The following is a 21328-nucleotide window of genomic DNA, read 5'->3' on the forward strand; positions in this document are numbered from 1 at the left end:
ATGAATTAATTAATTTATTTATTTGTTTATTTGTTTGTAATTTCAGTTCACATTAGTAACATTTCAAATGTATCTTATTTTGGTGGCTGTTATCAGATTCTCCCAGGAACGTCTCAGTGTCCATAACTGGATCTGCTGAAATAGTGGAAGGTGATTCAGTGACTCTGATCTGCAGCAGTGATTCAAACCCACCTGCTCTGAACTTCAGCTGGTTTAAGGAGGATGAATCCTCATCTGTTGGATCTGGACAGAGTTTCAGTGCACTACAGAGTGGACGCTTCTACTGTGAGGCTCACAATCAACATGGATCTCAGAGATCAGACGCTGTTACTGTCACAGGTGAAGCTTTTATTAACACTCCTGTATCTTCACATCATTCATCAGTTTGTTAATTATGATGATCGTCCTCTTTTAGTTCATCATGGTGCTGGTAAAAATGTTTTTGTGATCACAGCAGCATCTGGAGGAGGATTCATCATCATCATCATCATCATCCTATGGTTTAAAATGTGAGTTCAGTAAAAAAAAAAAAAAAAAAAAAAAAAACTCCTGTAATTATATGTACACCTTTGTTTTTATATAGTAGAAAATAGCTCATATGTTTATTAATCTTTAAGAACAGCATACTTTCTCTCTATACATTTGTTGAAATGCTGTTAATGTCTGTGATTATAACAGGAGAAAACAAAGCCATGTTAAAAATGAAGATCTCACAATGAAAAAGGTAAATCATTCAAACACAACTTTACAAACCATCAATCAATCAGCCATTATGTGTTGTTGTGCTTGGTCTGAGAAATGTTTTGAAAAAAAATGATTCATTTGTCTCAATTATGTATTGTCTTGTATTTCAGCCTGATGCTGCCATGAGGTGAGAAACAACTTAACCAGCACTAATTCATCAGCACAGATAATCTAGTCTAAACATCACTGTGCTCCTGTTTGTTTTTTAGGCAATCACATGTTCAAATTGTAGCAGATGCATCAGTGATCTACAGCAGCGTCACATGAGCAAAGAGACCACAAAGCCTGTGTTCAGTTGTTTATTGAGCGACTGTTGGATAATTCTATAGTTGTGCAGTAATTTTCTCATCTGTTTGAACCACAACCACTGTAAATGTTCAAAACTCTTTATTTTTCGTTTATTTTTTTATTTTTACATCACACTATGCCAAGTTCTAAAAATGCACAGCTTGTAGCTTATTTTAAAACAATATTGCAGTTATTAAAAATATGTTTTCACAAGCTAACAGTCTGTAGAACTTTCAATATTAACATTCTATTTTTTTATGTATTATTGTATTTTAAAAAGAGTTTCCTTTTCATGTTTCACTTTGTATGATTTTAAAACTTGGGTTGATGCTTCAATAAACCTGATTGACCTCTAAGCCATTTAATATAAAATAGGTATAGTTCACCCAAAAACATGTTGTTGCATACCTGTAAGACCTTCGTTCATCTGTGGAACACAAATTAAGATATTTTGATATGTTTGATGCATCTGACGGTGACGTGGAAGAGCACTGTATTCTGTTTCACTTCTGTAGCAGAAAAACAGCAGCTTTGCAGCTTCTTTCATACTGGTCAAACACAAACTAAACATACTCTTGTCTTGGCCAAACTATTCAATATTCTGCATGATTAATCACTGCAAGACATTTGTGAATATGGATTGGTTAAATATCCAGTTTATGTTAGTGTCTGTATCTGGTACAAGTGAAGTGACTGAGGTTTCTGACCCATGTCAGGAATGCAGCAATAGTGTTTAGAATAAATACAATGTAAAAACTTGTTTTTAAAAAAGCCAAATTCTAACAGTAATAATGTTTTCAATGTGAGTATAAGTGTCCCAATCTTATAAAAAAAACCAAAAGAAAACTAATTAACTAAACAAAAACAGTTATGATGTTTTTCTTCAAGTTAAATACATCTACTAAGATGTTTAGAGAACAGGAAATATTACAGGAAAATACAGCATAAAATTAAACGGTGAGCTTACTTCACTTTAACATTTATATTTCTATACAATAACATTCATTTAATTCCAGTTACATCATGTTTCTGAAACTATAAAGAAATAAAATGCTTCACTGACTCTGTCAATCTTATGTGGCTCCGCCCACAAAGCTCAGAATTGGTTCATTTGTGCTCCACCTCTTACTGCAGCCTTTCATATTGTTCAAAAACAGGCAATAACATGAAGAAAAACTGACTGAAGTTCATCAACAATGTTATGAAACCTTCCACAAGATACATAAAACAATCAAACTAGTGCTGAAGAGAGTTTTATATATGTTGTACATATGTTGTAGATAGCTGCAGGTTCAGACACTTACTGATGGATTCTCATGTTTAGGATCAGGATTCTTCAGGAGGTCTGTGATGAAAGGTCTGTGTGAAAGAGAGCCATAGATCAGTCATGTGATCCTCTGTGATGATGATCTGACTTTGACATCTCACTTACTGTGATCTCAAGAGCTGAATATAGACATCTCAGTTAACGTCACTTGCAGCTGTGCACACATTGTGGTGGAAGAAAAACACTGGTAACAAGTGGAGGGAAATGGGCAAAATCCATGGAATAAGAGAAAAAAAAATGTTGTGCTTTTGGATGTCAGAATCAGAATGCAAATCATTTCTCATAGAATACTGTCATTAGAGACGCGATTTGAAAAAAAGTAGAAAGTTCAAAATATAAACTCAAAATGACCTTTTTTATTCTTTTAATCCATGGATTCCATACTTTAAAGCTGTCATTTTCTGTCACCAGATAGGCTCCATCCATAAAAAAACATTCTGATATCAGGCTTTTTAAATGATTCATTAACTGAATCATATGAGTAATTTGTTTGTGAATCAGACACTGTTTGTTTTTGTGTTCATGTTATGAGGACATTTCAACAGGTTTTGATTTTCTGATTCTGAAGTTGTGACTGGTTGATTTACCTTCACTGTGAGATCTTCAGATTTACTCCTTCGTTTCTTTCTGTAATAATGACAGACATTAACAGCATACTGATGATTATATTTAAAAATATCAATGGTTTTGGTTCTCACATTACAAAGAGGATGATGATGATGAGCATGACTAATGCTCCACATGCCACTGCGATCCCAAAAATGACATGCCAACTGGATCTGGGATGAACTGAAAGAGAGAAACATAACAGCTAAGATCAACTGTCCGGACCAAAGAACGTTATACAGGTTTGCTCTTTCAGACCTTCACCTGTGACAGTAACAGCATCTGATCTCTGTGATCCATGTTGATTGTGAGCCTCACAGTAGAAGCGTCCACTCTGTAGTGCAATAAAACTCTGTCCAGATCCAACAGCTGAGGATTCATCCTCCTTAAACCAGCTGAAGTTCAGACCAGGTGGGTTTGAATCACTGCTGCAGATCAGAGTCACTGAATCACCTTCCACTATTTCACCAGATCCACTTATGGACACTGAGATGTTCCTTGGTGGATCTGAAACAGACAAAATAATTTATGTTTTACAACTGTCAACTAATCTGTTACCAGTTACTGAATCATCATAAACTCACACATGACATTTAAAGTCACGGTATCAGAGTATTTCTCTCCATGTTTATTGATGGACTTGCACTTGTATTCTCCACTGTGATCAGAGCTGATCTTTGAGATGCTGTAGATTCTTCCAGATCTTACAAACATTTCTCCTCTAAACCAGCTGATTTCTGCAGGTGGGTTTGAATCAGTGCTGCAGTTTTGAGTCACTGAATCTCCCTCCATTATTTCACCAGATGAACTAATGGACACTGAGACACTCTTTGGAGGATCTTATAAAAAATTGAAGTGCAGTTACACACACAAATTCAACTAATTTGAAAAATAAAATAAAATAAAACAAAACAAAACAAAACAAAATAAAATAAAAATCTGACAGTACTCACACATGACATTGAGATGAACAGCAGGAGAGATGTAAGTGTGTCCATGTAGAGCACAGCTATATCTGCCTGCATCCTCTCTTCTGACTGACTGCAGCAGGAGTTCATTGTTTCTGTCTCTTCTCTCAGTTAATGGCTGTGAGTTTCTGTACCAGATGAATGTTGCTCTGTCAGTCAGAGTGCAGCTGCTTTTACATGTCAGACGGACTGAATCTCCCTCTGTCACTCTCTCAGGAGACTCCACCTGAAGATCTGAACACAACACACACATTATATCTAGTGCTGCTGTCACACACTCATTATTATTCAACATAATGCACAGAAGAAGAGTGAATCCTCATGAAAGTCACCTGTGACAGTAAGATTCACTCCTGGTTTACCAGTCCATTTCACATCAGGTTTATCAGTGATGGATCTGAAATAGTACATGTGTTCATCTTTCTGTGTCACATTATTCAGTCTGATGGTGCAGTTCTGCTGTTTATCTCCCAGATACTGAAGCCTCTGACTGTATTCAGGATCCTCAGACAGATTTGGATGCTCTTCACCAACTCTTATAAGGTTTTTGGTCCAGAACACTTTCATGATCTGATATCCAGTAGGGTATGTATAAGTGCAGCTCATTATCACTGATGAGTTCTTTAGTGCACAGATGTGTGAATGACTGTAACTCACACCCCAACCAGCACTAGAAACCCCTGAAACACAGAAATAATAACAATGAATATGCTTTTTTTTATAAGTTAAGCTCTGAACTTTCCCATATGCCAAAAAAAAAAAAAAAAAATTATTATATATATATATATATATATATATATATATATAGATAGATAGATAGATAGATAGATAGATAGATAGATAGATAGATAGATAGATAGATAGATATTATTTTTTACAATATATTTTGAATGTATAAATATATTTTCAAAAATTAATAGTTTAAATATATTAATATATTTTCAAAATAAAGTCATTTTCCCAGTCATTTTAAATTTTATGCTAAACTATAAGATTATAAAATCTGTAACAATTTAGCTGTTTTTTAAGTATTATATCATTATAATTCTCATTTTTATACTGATAAATACAGTATTATTCATAGAGTATATATTTTATTTCTCTTAAATTTAATAGAAATGTAGGTAAAATTACAAAAATAAAAGTGATAATATTATATGAAATCACCACCATATGGTGCAAATGACACCATTTCTCACACTATTAACAACAGCAACAACACAATAAAGATCACATGACTGGCAGCAGCAACTGTCTAACAAAAACTATAAAATTCAAGTAAAATATCCTAACTTAAAGTGCAAAAAAATGTATTTAAAATTTAACAAAAACTGTTATTTTACAGATATTTTGTGAACTATTATGATCAAACACCTTTACTTTATAAATGAATAAATAAACTCATATGACTTGCAGCAATAGAATAATAAACTTTATCAGATCTCTCAAAATCTGAGCATCTTCATTTATTACAAACCAGTCAAACATCATTTCATACAAAAGTTCGTTTTAAGAATTACAGAGTTTCAGATGTTGATCTTTTATTGAAAACAGTAGTTTGATGTCACCATGATAGAGATCAGTGTTTGCTTTTGTTGGACTCTTAAGCCTTGATTAAGGTGTTTGTTTTTCTCTGGCTGTTTTAACTCTGGTTTTCTAACAGGGACTAGAACAAGGGAAAACTGATGTCAGGCAGTGTTGGTTATTTATTGCTGGTGCTGCAAGCTTCAGGAAGTAGCTGTTAGCAATAAATCATTTGGAGGCAAGTTAATAGTTAAGTTGTTAGCTATTAATACTTTATAAAATTAAAGGCTGCATATTTATAAAGCTTGTACTATTATGAGGTTCAGTTTTGAAGTCAGTATAATATATAGAGAGAGAGCTGTGTGATTTGGATGCACAGAGACATCAAGAATCAGCGTATGAATCTGAACAGTGGTGACAATCTTTAAAAAGCTTTTTTTGTGAATCTATAGGTCGTTTTGTGATGTTTAGAGTTGATCTGTTTATCTAAATATTTTGTCACCATTGTTGCAATTCATACACTAATGCTTGGTGTCTGTGTGTGCCTAAAATATTCCTCCAGAATGTTTATTATTATTATTATTTTTTTTTTCTGCACATTATTTAAATTAGGATATTTGATTTTTATTTTATAGTTTTTGTTTGTTTTGTTTTTTTTTACCATTTTTTTTAAAGTGTATTAAAAAAATGGCCAAAGATAAGTTAGTAGAAAATATATGTACGTAAATATATTTTTTGGCCATTTTTTGTGTATTTTGAAATATATTTGAAAATACATTTGAAAATATATTTTTTTTGCTGTATGGATTTGCAGCTTTTAATCTACACAAACTTGCGATCTGAAACAATGGCCTCAGCACTTGAAGGGCTAAGGATAAAGTCACCAGATGTCCCATTTTCTTTGGTAGTCACAATTCGTTGTTGATTAACTTAAAGTTAGTGAAGGCAGGATAGGTGGAATCATGCTCTCTCGCGCAGGCTCCACTTCTTCTGTTCTCAGACAGTGCGCGATCAGTTCTCAGTGCTCAAATGCACACACAGTAGTCCAAAATGTCTATTATGTTTCTATTATGTTATGAGTATCTCACCTAAATTATGTAAGTTATGGCTTAAGTGAATGTAAACAGGTGGATAAAAACTGAATGTGGATAAAAACTGTCAGTATTACATGCATGCCTTCTGTCTTAAAGGGACAGCATTCCTAATTAAATATCTGTGTCATTAATGTTAACCAACAAAAGATGTTAAATAAATGTATAGCCTACATGTTAATTAAACTTAGCATATTTGTCTTATTGTGCCTCAAAAAAAAAAAATAGTAATAATAATAAAATAAAAAATAAATATATATATATATGTATACACACACACAACTAATAATTACATAATAATAAGTAAAAGTACAAGTATAATAAATTAAAATTGTCATAATTTATTAGTTTTCCCAAATTCAATCCTTGATTCAAATTTATCATAAGCTTTGATTATTATTTAATGAATATTTTTGTTTGAAAACTAAAATAGCTACCAAAATAAATGCTGGTAACTTCAGTTTGACCAAAAGTAATGATTAAAAGTTGACAAAAATGCAACGACTTTCGACGACTAAAGCTAGACTAAAACTATGAAAGACTCAATTGACAAAAATGTGACTAAGACTATTAAGCATTTTAGTCTCAAGAAAAAAGACTAGGACTAAATCAAAAATGCCTGTCAAAATTAACACTGATTTGTAGAGCAGACAAAAGGTAAAAAAGCGCAAGGAAGTCAGAACTCAACAGAAACTCTCCACTAGAGGTCAGTGTTGACCAGTGATTCAATTATTACCCCTATAGTGCTCGAAATTCCAAGTATATAAAACTGCAGACCGGAGATCTCCAAAATGGGGTGGGAACTCCAAAAGTGGGCAGAACCTCCAAAATGGGGCGGGGTCTCGTCACACGAAGACTTTCCCCATTGTCCCCTCGACGATCTCATATCGCATAATCTTGTTATCTGCCTTACTATTCGGCGCCAATCCCGCCGTGCAGTCAATTTCACTGGTTAAGGTTATGGTAATGTGTGGGGTAGGTTTAGGTTTCAGCATTTGTGTAGCATAGTGTAGGTAATCAACACTGCGATTGACACAACCGATAAAATCTTTAGAACTAGCTGTGGGGTGGAGTTTGCGCTGAAGTGGATTGGGGGGAAAATTACGCATACATGTCATGTGCCTGTCTGTCAAAGCGAGGAAGCCACGCCCTATTTTGGAGCACACACCCTGTTTTGGAGTTCCCGCCCCCATTTGGAGATCTCCAAGCTGCAGTTATATACCCCTCCGAAATTCAGATTTCAAAACTATAGACCCCTAAAACAAATTTCATAATAAAGACGTTCATAAAACAGCCATTTCTACAAATGCTTAACTATTTATAATGAACAAAGAAAGAAGATGAGTAGAGGGTGATGAAGAACAACAGAAATCAGGCATTTGCCCCGACTGATGTTGCACAAATAGTGTAATACTCTGAAAACAATAAATAAATTAATAAATAAATACATTAAAATAATAATAATAATAATAATAATAATAATAAAAACATTACATTGGTCAGTGAATAGCGAGCTGTAACATCAGAGACTCACCATAAATCATGAGCAGAAAGATCAGAGGAAGAGAAGGAGACATTCTGATTGACATCAGCATAGCAACACCTACAACAGCCAATATATATTTAGCTACTGTGCCTACATTGTAACATGATCAGATTTCTCATGATCAGATGTCATGGATCACTATATACTCAAGATCAGAATATTGACTACAACTAAACATTTACAGTAAATCAAGCAAGAATAACAGAAAAGAAATAGTAGAATAAAAAATATAGTTTTACAAATTGCTTCCAAATGGAGTAAAAACAAAGAAATATGAAAAAGTTTTACCGTGTTTCAGTGAGTCTCTCGATCATCAAAGGTGAAAAAATGAAAACAGAGACCAAACAGAGGAAGGAAATGCCAGATGTTTCCTCAGAAACTTCTCATGACATGTTTACCTGCTTTTTCCTCAGCATTTCTTTGCCTGTTTCTGCATCAAAACAATCAGCATGAAATATTTCGAATAACGCACTTTTGTCACTTTAATACACCTATTTTACAAAACCATCAAAGCAAACTTAAATTAAAAACACCAAAAATAAAACCAAAGCCAAGAAACATAGGGGGCATCAATCTGGAAACAGTTAGAGTTGAGAACAAATCAACAAAGCTTAATACAGATTCAGTGACATTAGGAAAGCATGATGAAGATCTGCTGCACAAATAATGCACAATATTACTTTGATTACAGAAGTGTTTACAATATCAGTGCTTGAGTATTAATATGAGTCCGTAGCTCTTAAAAAATAAACAATAACAGCTGCAACAAAAATGTAGAAAAATGGAAGTCATGACACTAAATGTTATGCCTGCGTTGTTTGTAGCAGAGATAATGAATCCTTCTGGATTAGTTACGTAATCAGATTACTTTTTATGTAACGAGTGAAATAATGTGTTACTTTAACATTTACAACAAAATATATGAGGTAATTTTTCAAATAAGTAATGCCAGTTACTTGTTTTTCCATTTATTAGACAGCGCTCCAATTTGTTAAAATGTGAAATGCTAAGCAAGAAATCATAACATAATGTGCATCTGATAATCATTCAGTCTGTCTTGAATGCCAATGAGTTTCCGCTAAAAAGTGAAACTGAAAGTAAACTGTGCTCTACAGGAAAAGCCTTGAATTACAGGAAAAGATATCAGGGGTGTGTTTGTTTGTGTGTGATCCTTCACTGTCAGTTCATTTGCAGTTTAATTCATTTCTCATGCTGCACCAAATTACGTATTGCAAAGTTATTTATATTTATTAGATGATACTCAATTATTTGTCGTCATACTATGGTTTTATGAAGTAATCCACAATTTAACAATCATTTGGTTTACGATTCCTCTACCTGAAGACCTGGAGATAACCAGTACAACATTGTGGGTTCATTTGTGATTTATCCTAAAGAACAGCTTCATTTAGCAAACCAGCCAACCACTGCAGATTCGATTTGATTTATTTACAGCATGTGATAAAGAAGTGATTGAATAATTTACAGCTTTCTGAGAAACCAAAATCAAATGGAAAGAAAATGAATTTCTTTTATGTTGTGCTCTAAGTTGATGTAATGTAGTGAGCTACTTTGTGTCATTTTTTAGTGTTGTTAACTAAAGTTTTACAAGGTTTGGCTGAAGCACAACTGTAGAATCTATCTGTCACACCTGAAATGTACTTTTAGAAAGAAAATCATCTGTGAGACGACAGTCACTGAATCAGCTACACCGACATCACAACTCAGAAGTTCATGGGATGACACAGCGACACACAGAAGACAGTGATACAAGTATATATTTCACATTAACATTCAGTAATTTAGCAGACATACACTCAGACCAAAAATGATTCAGACACCAGATATAATTTTTGGTTTTTTTTTACTAGTGGGTGCAGGACATTATAGTTTATTTATGTACTGTAAGTGAGGATAGCAAAATAAAGTAAACTGTGCCATATTATACCCCCAAAAAAATTCATACAGTGGACTACCAGTGAAATTGATTAAAATGTGGGACCAAAAATTTGATTTGACACTTTGACCTGACCATGTTTTGTTACATACCTTTCTATCAAACCTTTTTATCTGACATTATCAAAATGAATTTGTTTGAACTTGAGTTCTTGACATATTTTATTACCATTTTCTAAATTAAAGCAAATAAATACAGTGATAATGTGAGATATTTTGAAGGTGTCTGAATAAATTTTTGGTTTGACTCTATATGTCATCACAGAAAATAACATTTGCAGTATGCAATGCCACGTTTAAAGTATGTAAAACTTCATGACAACATGATTAGGAGTAAAGGAGTAACATGCTTAAAATAAGAAAAGGGAGTGTGGTGTATTTTTTTTTTTTTTAAATTAAATTTAAAATAAGTGCCTTTATTTGTGATTATTACATAGTTAAAGGGATACTTCACCAAAAAATACAGTTTCTATCTTCACCTCCACTTGTCCCAAACATCTATGAGTTTATTTGTGTTCTGTTGAACACAAAATAAGATATTATGAAGGATGTTGGTAACTGAAGAGTTGACTATAGTCATTAACTTTTATAGTGTTTTTGTCAATACTATAGTTACCCACATTATTTAAAATCTATTTTTTAAAACTCATAATTGGAATGCTTTGTCTAATCCCAGACATTACAATGTGATTCTCAGGATCAAACCGATTTCATTTCAAGATTGTGCTGGTGGGTAAAATTGGATTGCGAAAGAGTTCATCAGGAAACATCATTTGGGCAGAGAGTGTTTTAACAAGGCTGTTTCACCAGGATCAATTACTAAGATCGAGGAGAAGCACAAATTGGTGACCAGATCATCTCAAGGCCTGTTTGACACAACAATGACAAAACGGACAATGTAGGCTGACAGTGAAATGTGTAAAAATGTCTGTTCCTGGTCCTCATGTGTCTCTGCTGATCATCTCTGGGTGTGAGATACACAGAAGAGGAGAAAAACACAGTGAAATGGATTCAGGAGAACTTTGGAGAAGCAGCTACTCGATACACCATCGTTCTGTTCACTCATGCTGATTATCTGAAGGGAAAACCATTAGATAAATACATCAGTGAAAGTAAAGATCTCCAGGCTCTTGTTAAGAAGTGCAGTGACAGATATCACCTTTTTAACAATGAAGACATGGAGAACCGTGATCAAGTCACAGAACTGCTGGAGAATATTGAGATAATGGTGGGGGTGAACGGACGACAGCACTACACTAATGAGATGTACGAAGATGCTCAGAAAACGACAAAAGAGAGAGAGCAGATTTCTGTAAGTGTTTTTGAACCATACTACCGCCATTTTATAAACAGCTGTTGATTTAGTATCTGCTCATTGTGCTTCAGTCTGCTTCACTGTTTCTGTTTCCTTTCATATCGAATTGATAATGTTGAAACTAATCGCTCAGTTAATTCACATTCTGATTGATAGGGTCTGAAATCCTATTGTGCTGCTGGGTAAAACTGGTTCAGGAAAAAACAGTGCAGTAGAAATAATCCTGAACCAAACGAGGTCTGAGAGGAGAAACACTGCTGCTGAAACCAACAAGCCGAAAGAGGCTTGTGTGGCTGGAAAAAGCATGAAAATAATCAACACTCCAGGGCTGATTGATGCACCAAAAAAGAACATGAAGGACGAAATAAAGAAGTTTGTCTGGATGTCTGCTCCTGGTCCTCATGTGTTTCTGCTGGTCATCAAATTGGACACGAGGCTCACTAACGAAGAGAAAAACACAGAGAGATGGATCCTGGAGAACACTGGCGAAAAAGCTTTGCATCACACCATCATTCTGTTCACTCACGCTGATCGTCTGAGGGGAGAATCATTAGATGAGTACATCAGAAAGAGAAGGTTTCTTAAATCACTGGTTGACAGCTGTGGTGGCAGATTTCACTCATTAAACAATCAGGACAGAGACGATCACAATCAGGTCACTGAACTGCTGGAGAAGAATGAAAACACTGCAGAGAGAAACGAATAGAGGTACTACCCATATAAGATGTTTGAAAAAATGATTAAAAGAAAGCAATTTAATGAAAACTGTACCACTAGGATCGATAGCAACAGGTGTCGCCCTGATATTAGCAGAGCCAGTCAAAGCATCAGCACTTATAACTGTAGTAGTTGTGTGTGCAGCTGCATTCTTTGTCTGGACAAATGTTTGCAATCAATTGGAATGACGTTGTGTATAGCAGGGATTGAAGTTCTCCAAAATCCACTAATCCTCTTATGATACACAATAACTGCAGATGTGATATAAGTATCAGTACTGGATCTGTGCACTAGCTCTTAAAGTGACAGCAGTCTAATATACCTGCTTCTGTCTGTGTTATTAATGTTAATCAAATAACAAAAGACAAAGAAAATCACGCACTGTTCTTGACTGAAGCAATTTTATATAAGGAATTATCTACATACTATATAATGCAGTGAAAACAGAAACACCCCGCTAGAAATTTTACGTTCCCAGAACGTCCTCAGAACGTCTTCACTGGTGTCAAGGACGTCCCCATAACGTTCTGAAACGGTCACGATGTGGAGTTCTTTAAAGGTTTGGGGGACGTTATTTGGAAGACCTTTACAGAACATTCATGACATTCTTGGGACATTTAGAGGACCATATTTTATTTGGAAATGTGACGTTCCCAAAACGTTCCTAGAACGTCCACGCTGGTGTCAAGGACGTCACCAAGTAACGTTCCCACGACGTTCCGAGACGGTCATGATGTGGAGTTCTTTAAAGGTTTGGGGATGTTATTTGGAGGACATTCACAGAACATTCAGGATGTTAATGGTTCGGATCTATATTTTATAACTTGAGCCAATGAAAAATAAATAATTTGCACTAATCAATATTTCTATGAAAACTGTTTTATTAAACCTGGCATGAAAGTATATTTTTCTTGTTGAAGAAAGTCAATTAATTTAAATTCTAGTTTTGATGTAAATAAAAAGATATAGATTTAATCAAAACAAAATTTCCCATTTAAGAAATAAGATTATAAATTATTTAGAATTACTGCAACTGACATCCAGTCACAGACGAAATCAACTGAAATAAAAGACATTAAATTTCTTAAGATCTCAGCAAAGGAGGCTTAAACAACTCCACAAACAGTTTGACTTTATTTGTCATGCAGAAGTTCTTACTGAGAATTAACAGAGGTTTATTTTCACAGTTTTAGTGAATTCCATTTGAAGGTTACCATTTTGGTGAATAATGTTTGCTTTAGTTGGTCACTTGGTTGTTGACATTATACCATTGTTATATTTCTTTCTTTTGTTGCTACAATTCTGTGTTGAGAAAACACATTATGATAGCAGAGCAAACTAAGATAAAATGCAATCAGGTAATGTTGACCGCTTGATGCTGGCGAAATCTTTATATAGTGGCTTGACTCATTGATTGTTGCATTGTTTATTATAGTAACTCATTGGTGTACTGATTGTGTTTTTGACCATTTGAACATATTTGTTTTGTGCTCAAAAAAGATTGATTTGTGGTACACATAGACATAAAGATTCGGCATAGGAATCTCAACAATGGTGACAATCAACAAAATATTCAGATAAACAAATCTTTGAACATCACAAAGCAAGCTACTACTAAGTTGTAACACAAACAGCAAAAATTAAAGCAAATAGTAAAAATGAAAGAAAATACTAAGAAAATTCAGGTGCATAATTTATTCATGTTGAGTTTTGATTGGAGTTCCCAGAATGCACTGCAGCATGAAGCTTTTTGTTTATTGTCACCATCATTGAGCTTCATATGCTGATTCTTGATGATTGTGTGTGTTTAAACAAAACAGATGTTCAAATTGAAACATTACTTTTATCAACTATATAAAGTTATTTTACATAGTTGTTTACATAGGCTCAGATTTTGGATGAGATCAGTGTGTCAGGCCAGTACACGGCAACATTATTGTTAATAACCAGCCAACACTACCTGACCATGTTTTCTTTTGGCTTTTTTACCACAACAAATGTGTTTCGCAAACACAGAGTTACAGCAGCCAGAAAAATCTAATATTAAAAAGTGAAGGGTCAAGAGCCCAACTAAAGCACACACTGACCACATTAATGGTGAATTCAAACAAACCATTCAACATCTAAACCTCTGTTCTCAATAAAAACTTTTTTAGACATAATGACAGAAATGAAGTCAAACTGGTTAGTAATGAGTGAAGCTGCTGATGCTGTTTGTGGAGTTGTTTAATCCTCGTCTGCTGAGATCTTGAGAGATTTAATCTTTTATTTCAGTTGATTTTATCTAAGGCTGTGACTGGAAGTCAGTTGTAGTAATTATAAATTGTTTTAATAAATTATTTCTTTAATGGGAATTTTTGTTTTGATTAAATCTATATCTTTTTGTTTAGATCAAAACTAGAATTTAAATTAATTGACGAGAAAAATATACTTTTGTGCCAGGTTTTTCATAGAAATGTTGTTTAGTGCAATTTATTTATTTTTCATTGGCTCAAGTTATAAAATATAGATGTGAACCATTACCCTAAATTTTTTTAATTGGGTGAATGAAAACATTTTTTTCAATCTAATTTTTTTCCATTGGATAAATGAAAACATTTTTTCAGTGTGTTAACGTCCTAAATGTCCTCTTTGTAACGTTGTTATGTGACCACAGAATAACCAATATAGAACGTCCTCCTAAAGTCATATTGTGAACGTTATTATATGACTAAAAGAGGACCATGTGAGAACGTTCTGTTAATGTCCCAAATGTCATCTTTGTAACGTTCTTATGTGACCAAAAAATAACCAAAATGGAACGTCCCCCTAAAGTTGTATAACGAACATTGAGTACCAGCACTTTTGTAACCAAAAGAGGACGTTTTAGGAACGTCTCCAATGTTCTGTAAAGGTTAGGGACATTCGTCACCTTTAGAGAACTTTTAGGGAACGTTGCGAGAACGTCTCCTCCTACGTGGGCAGCGACTTTATATGATGACTATGAGTTTATTTAGTTATATTTTGTTGAGTATTTAAATGAAGGGACAGTAAAAGGAATATGAAGTAGCATAAAAAAAACAAGGTTAGATGACACATGGATTTTAATAAGTGGCCTAATAACCAGACCTAATGTTTAAACGTTTTCTAGTGTCTTTAGTGTTTTTTTTTTTTTTTTTTTTTTTTTTTGAATAATTCAGATCTGAGCTTTTGATTTTTTTCTTCACTGTGCTATCATCAGTTATGTTCAGTTGAAGAGTTCAGATGCAAAAACCTCTAAATCCATCTGACATTTTTCTCTAAAATAAGCATTTTTATCAGGCTCCTATGTATAGGTTTCTATGTAAGTACTTGCACTTCTAATTGAGCTGAGGCTGGAATTTAGCGAGTTTGAAGTAAAAGTATTTGATGGACATATACTGCATGTCAAAAGCATTCACTCAGCATCATTATCTCATTTTTGACCGAGGTGGCGTTTAGCTGGTTTTGCATCTGAACTCTTCAATTGTTCTTTGTACTCAAATGTGGATAATAAACTGCAGACGACTGCTTTTTTTTAAATATGAATACTGCATGTCAGTGTGTCAGATGTGTGGTTTCATCCACAACACAAACTCAAGCACACATGATGTTTTTTAGCGTCTGGCTTTTTGAGGATATGAACATGAGAACTTTATCTCCAGAGCTGTATAATAATAATAATAATAATAATAATAATAATGTTAAAGCAAAAATCACACTTTTTATTCAAATGTTGTACAGTAAACCTTTGCTGTACATCACTTTGTTTGCCAGAAAACTAAAAGAAATTGTTACATTTTCATTAAAATAGAAACCAGAAAAATTAAAACAGAAAACAGTTCATTTGAATACAATAAAACATAATTTGCAAAAAAATAAAACAGATTTCATATGGCCCTAAAATATATTTTCGTACAACTTTTAATAAATAATTCGACATGCCTTTTGATTACAATTTAATTTAACTGTTAAACAGAATCCAGACAAAGTAAACAGAAAACATGTAATCCAGAAATATTAAACATAATCCAGAAAAAAAAAAAAAAAATAATAAAAAAAAAAAAAAAGTCTAATGGCATCTAAGAGTACAAACTGTAGTAAGCATACGCTTGATCACTGTTATTATTATGAGGGGCTCCTTTTCTTTCCGTAAGCAGCCCCTGGCTCCAAAATGTTTGAAAACCCCTGCTAATGGACGTCTCCGCTGACTGCTGTCCAGTGGTGAGAATCACGTGATACAATAATCAAAGATATCCAGCAGGGGGCGACAGAGAGAATAGGAAAAATAGTTTTATGTCTCTGTGTGCAAGAACATCATAATAGGTGTGAAACATCCAGCAGAATGTCTGATTACACAATCTTGTTCTTCACTAAATATATTTAAATTCACTTAAAGAAAAGCATCACTATTTTTCTGTAGTTTTAATTCAGTAATGCATTTGTCTTGTTAAGGGAGGGACACTGATATTTCCGTGTTACAGTGTAAACCACAAATAGTCCGTCATTCTAGAGCTAAAAGTGCATGTGTTAAAACGGTCATTTGGTTGCTGTTGATCTGGTGAGTTTCAGCACAGTAAGACAAACACACTCGTACCTCAATGAAAACTGATGCTTATTGCTCATTTAACATACATGTCTTAGCATGAGAAATCTTAAGAATAGGGTGATGTACATGTACTGTTTTTGGGAGCATAAGTGCTGATTAATGCTGTATTATAGATATATTTGATGCTGATGTCGGTCAGAATGGCTCCTCGTCTTCCTCTGATCTTTCTGCTCATGATTCACGGTGAGTCTCTGTTACATTCACATTACAAACACTCTTATGTTTTTATTTAAGGCCTCACAATGAGCAGCAGATGAGCACTTTTTTCCGTACTGTGCTCACATATTTCCTTTTAAACAGGAAGTTTGGGTGAAATACATCAAGGGACTTGTGTCTCTTATAAAAATCCAGTCTTTTGTTATTTGCTAGTCACTGTCAGGTGATTTAGGAAGGATGTTCTCATTATTAAGAGCATCTGTTAATCAGTGAAACAAATTGTGAATGTTTTTGGCTCTTGATATCAGAAATTAATATGTTAAATTTTTATTGTGTCACATGAGTTTAGATGAGTTCAGAGATATAGACAAAGTAAAAATCAACTTTAATTATTTTCTTACTCTTGTTTTTCATTATTTGATAGTTCAGCATGTTGTTCATGGCTGATTTCCTGTTTTTTCTTCTTTGTCACTGTGCTTTTATTTCTGCTTTTCTGCAACACCCTGCATAAAAGCTGATGATGAACCACATAATTTATCACTCAATAGATTCTGTGAAAATTAGGTTTTGTTTTCTGTAATGAGTCGCTGTTTAGTGGTAAAAAAAAAAATATTTTATCTGTTGTGACTGATAAAATATTTTCATCCAGATTAATTCTGTGTTTAAGGGGTTTCTAGTGCTGATTGGGGTGTGAGTTACAGTCATTCACACATCTGTGCATTAAATAACTCATCAGTGATAATGAGCTGCACTTATAAATACCCTACTGAATATCAGATCGTGAAAGTGTTTTGGAGTAAATTGTTAATACATGGTGAAGAGCCTCCAGATCTGTCTGAGGATCCTGAATACAGTCAGAGGCTTCAGTATCTGGGAGATAAACAGCAGAACTGCACCATCAGACTGAGTCATGTGACACAGAAAGATGAACACATGTACTATTTCAGATTCACAACTAATAAACCTGGTGGCACATGGCTTGGTAAACCAGGAGTGAATCTTACTGTCACAGGTGACTTTCATGAGGTTTCACTCTTCTTCTGTGCATTATGTTGAATAATAATGAGTGTGTGACAGCAGCACTAGATATAATGTGTGTGTTGTGTTCAGATCTTCAGGTGGAGTCTCCTGAGAGAGTGACAGAGGGAGATTCAGTCCGTCTGACATGTAAAAGCAGCTGCACTCTGACTGACAGAGCAACATTCATCTGGTACAGAAACTCACAGCCATTAACTGAGAGAAGAGACAGAAACAATGAACTCCTGCTGCAGTCAGTCAGAAGAGAGGATGCAGGCAGATATAGCTGTGCTCTACATGAACACACTTACATCTCTCCTGCTGTTCATCTCAATGTCTTGTGTGAGTAAAGACCAACCTTTTCTCTTTAAAGCTGAGGATTACATATCTCTGATAAATGGTCAGCAGGTTTTCTGGGAGCTCTTGTTCTTTCACCAAATTCATAAGTCATATAATTATCTCATTAAACTCAACACTGCTTAAATGCTTTAATACTAATGTAGTGTGGAAACACATGAACACTGAGCAGTGTTTAACACTGGGGAATTTGCTGTGAAGTACTTCTACTACATCGTACCGGTTTCATTTAGGTATGAATCGCACATATGACATATTAATTGAGGTTAAATCTGTAATCCAAATTGATGGAAACTGGTATGCAATTGAGATACAAATTTAAATTTAGACCATTTTTTTCTTCTTCTTTGAGTGTGTACGCAAAAGATATAGACGTTTTGGCGGCAACAACATAAACAAAGGTTACTGCGCATGCATGCTTTTGTGGCCCAAACTTACTTCCGGTAGAATCAATAACAAGAGTCAATTTCGAGTAAATTATTTCTGATAAAAAGTTAAATAAAGAACAAGTAAATTACATTAGCTAACTAATTAAAATTATGTCTTTCCTGGCTGCCAAGCCTCTTTTCACACAGCGGTGATCCATGATTGCCGTCTCCACTCGTCTTTCCCACAGACTTACACTCTGTGCATTGCTGCACTTCCCCGGGGATACAACTCTGCTTTGTGTATTAAAGAACATCAATAGATTTTCACATTGTTCCATGTTTATTTAAGCCCCTTATTTAAACTTTGAAAAATCTATTTGTGCACAGTAAAATCCCCAGAAAATCAACACTGCTCAGAGTATATTTGGTCCCACTCCAAATAGTGTTAAAGTAACACTGACGCAGAGTTAAAGTTAATGAGATAATTAAGTCATTAATTAAGTGCTGATGGTAACCTGCTGGTAACAAGCAGAATCACTGAAGAAAAAACAAACAAACACTAGAACCATTGCTGCATTCACGCCATATCGTAATTACCGTAATTTCAAGATGACAACATGTGACGTTCTACTCAGAGCTGTTCACGTCCTCAGACTCGGAATTATGCTTTTCTATGGCAACACTATCAACACCTAAACAGAGGCTACGTTGGTCAGGTGGTACAGTGGTCATGTCGTACAAGTCGTAGCTCTCAGAAGACTCCCAGTTCACAAGTTGTAATTAGGAGTTCTACAAGGACGTGAACGCTTTTTACAAGTTGGAATCTCGTAATTACGGGAATTCCAATATGACGTGAACACACCTTATAACTGACTTTAGCCACAGCCTTAGATGAAATCAACTAAATAAAAGAAAACATGAAATCTCTCAAGATCTCAGCAGAGTAGGATTAAATACATCCACAAACAGCATCAACAGCTTCACTCATTACTAACCAGTCTGACCATATTCTGTCAGACATCTGCAGAAGATCTTATTGAAAATTAACAGAGGTTCAAATGTTGATGTTTTATTGGTCAAAAAATGATACCACCATCATGGAAGTTGGTGTTTGCTGTAGTTGGACATTACTGAATTAAATGCTTGATTTAGTAGATTATACTTTTTGCTTATAAAGCATTTTGATTAATCATCTCAAATTATTTTCCGTTTTTCTCTTTGGGTTGTTGACTGAGATTTATCTGCATCACTACAAAACAGCTAAAAACAAAACAAACAAAAAAACCGTAATATTAGACATATGGCCTTGTAATATTAAAATTATGAAGAGCCTCAGCTCAAGCTTTTAAACATGAACAATTATTCTATGATCCACAACAGTGGTGAAAATAAATATTCATACCACAGAGCATGATGGAAGTTTTGTACCATGGTGTTACCCATCATGCATTGTAGTTAGAAGTGTTTTATTGATTATCAACATTTTTGAGATTCATATGCTGATTCTTGATGTCTCTGTATGTGTTTAATACAGTGAACAATCAACGTAGATTTAAAATCATTTGTGATAATTATTTATTGCAACATTTTATTCTCATATTGTAGTTTCTCAGAGTTAGAAGTGCAAAACCAAAATACAAAAAAAATCTTACCATATAGTAGCAGCTACTACATGATCAATGTGAAGGATTTAACTGAATCTAACACAAGAAGTCAAGGGTCAAGAGCTCAACTAAAGCAAGCCCTGATCTCCATGATGGTGCATCATTTTTAACCAGTAAAACATCAACATTTAAACCTCTGATGATTCTCAATAAGAGCTTCTGTCGTCTGACAGAAATAAAGTCAGTCTGTTTAGTAATGAGTGAAGCTGCTGATGCTGTTTGTGGAGTTGTTTAATCCTCCTCTGCTGAGATCTTGAGAGATTTAATGTATTTTATTTCAGTTGATTTCATCTAAGGCTGTGGCTAAAGTTGTAGTTCTTGTGTTTCTCTTTTCTTTAGTATTTCTGCTTGTTAACAGCAGGTGTTCATCACTAATGCTCAATCAACACTAATTAATCACATAATTATCTCATTAACTTTAACTCTGCGTCAGTGTTACTTTAACACTATTTGGAGTGGGACCAAATACACTATGAAGCAGTGTTGATTTAACACTGGGGATTTTACTGTGTGGTGGTCCGTTTTGATATTAAGTCAAGTCACCACAAATAAATCAATGTATGGGAAACTCTACAACCTGATCGGAACTTGAGTCTACTCATCACCATAACTTTAACTGCATTAGTAGTCAGCGTCATATTACTAGTCTCTAGCTAGACCGGTGCGTCTGATGAAACCATCTATAAACAAACACTTCTCTTAAACACACGTAATAAAAGCAACTCTATAGCAAGCCAATGACAGGACTGTAGGAAAACAAAAATGCCATTCTGTCACATTAACATCAAATCCAAAAAGACTAATTTCTAAGGTCGGAAAGTAAATTGTTTACAAATACAGTGTTTGTTAATGGACAAAATGCAAAGTATATACATATATATTTCAATCTGGTTCATCTGGTAATACAGTGCAGGAATTCATAAGTTTGTGATGTCAAATTTGCTAATACTTTGTATTTTTTTCTGTGCTAGACCCACCCAGGAGCATCTCAGTGTCCATCAGTCCATCTGGTGAAACAGTGGAGGGAGATTCGGTGACTCTGAGCTGCAGCAGTGATTCAAACCCACCTGCAGAAATC

At 34.4% G+C, this 21328-nt stretch overlaps 2 protein-coding genes across 14 annotated transcripts in view; one reads left to right on the forward strand and one right to left on the reverse strand.

The window, feature by feature from the left end:
• LOC127158358 (sialoadhesin-like) overlaps nucleotides 1-21328 on the forward strand; it is a 75518-nt gene that overhangs the window by 32450 nt on the left and 21740 nt on the right. Inside the window, exons 14-17 of one of the 12 annotated variants that reach the window (XM_051101511.1) lie at nucleotides 416-509; nucleotides 679-724; nucleotides 855-871; nucleotides 954-1243. The exons of the other annotated variants lie outside the window; for them this stretch is intronic. Coding sequence (XP_050957468.1) covers nucleotides 416-509; nucleotides 679-724; nucleotides 855-871; nucleotides 954-1011 — 215 coding nt within the window. The 3' untranslated portion in view covers nucleotides 1012-1243. Of the gene's footprint in view, nucleotides 1-415; nucleotides 510-678; nucleotides 725-854; nucleotides 872-953; nucleotides 1244-21328 lie in introns of those variants that run through there. 12 annotated transcript variants of the gene reach the window in all.
• Nucleotides 2333-21328, reverse strand: part of LOC127158363 (B-cell receptor CD22) — a 58042-nt gene continuing 39046 nt past the window's right edge. Inside the window, exons 1-8 of one of the 2 annotated variants that reach the window (XM_051101527.1) lie at nucleotides 8383-8440; nucleotides 8083-8151; nucleotides 4266-4613; nucleotides 3919-4167; nucleotides 3230-3472; nucleotides 3058-3148; nucleotides 2947-2986; nucleotides 2333-2391 (exon numbers count right to left, since the gene is read on the reverse strand). In XM_051101527.1, the coding sequence (XP_050957484.1) occupies nucleotides 2359-2391; nucleotides 2947-2986; nucleotides 3058-3148; nucleotides 3230-3472; nucleotides 3919-4167; nucleotides 4266-4613; nucleotides 8083-8143 (1065 nt within the window). In that variant the 5' untranslated portion in view covers nucleotides 8144-8151; nucleotides 8383-8440 and the 3' untranslated portion in view covers nucleotides 2333-2358. Of the gene's footprint in view, nucleotides 2392-2946; nucleotides 2987-3057; nucleotides 3149-3229; nucleotides 3473-3918; nucleotides 4168-4265; nucleotides 4614-8082; nucleotides 8152-8382; nucleotides 8441-21328 lie in introns of those variants that run through there. The other variant, XM_051101528.1, reaches the window with a different exon arrangement.

The sequence above is a fragment of the Labeo rohita genome, unplaced genomic scaffold, assembly GCF_022985175.1.
Source record: "Labeo rohita strain BAU-BD-2019 unplaced genomic scaffold, IGBB_LRoh.1.0 scaffold_148, whole genome shotgun sequence".
NCBI classification, from domain to species: domain Eukaryota; kingdom Metazoa; phylum Chordata; class Actinopteri; order Cypriniformes; family Cyprinidae; genus Labeo; species Labeo rohita.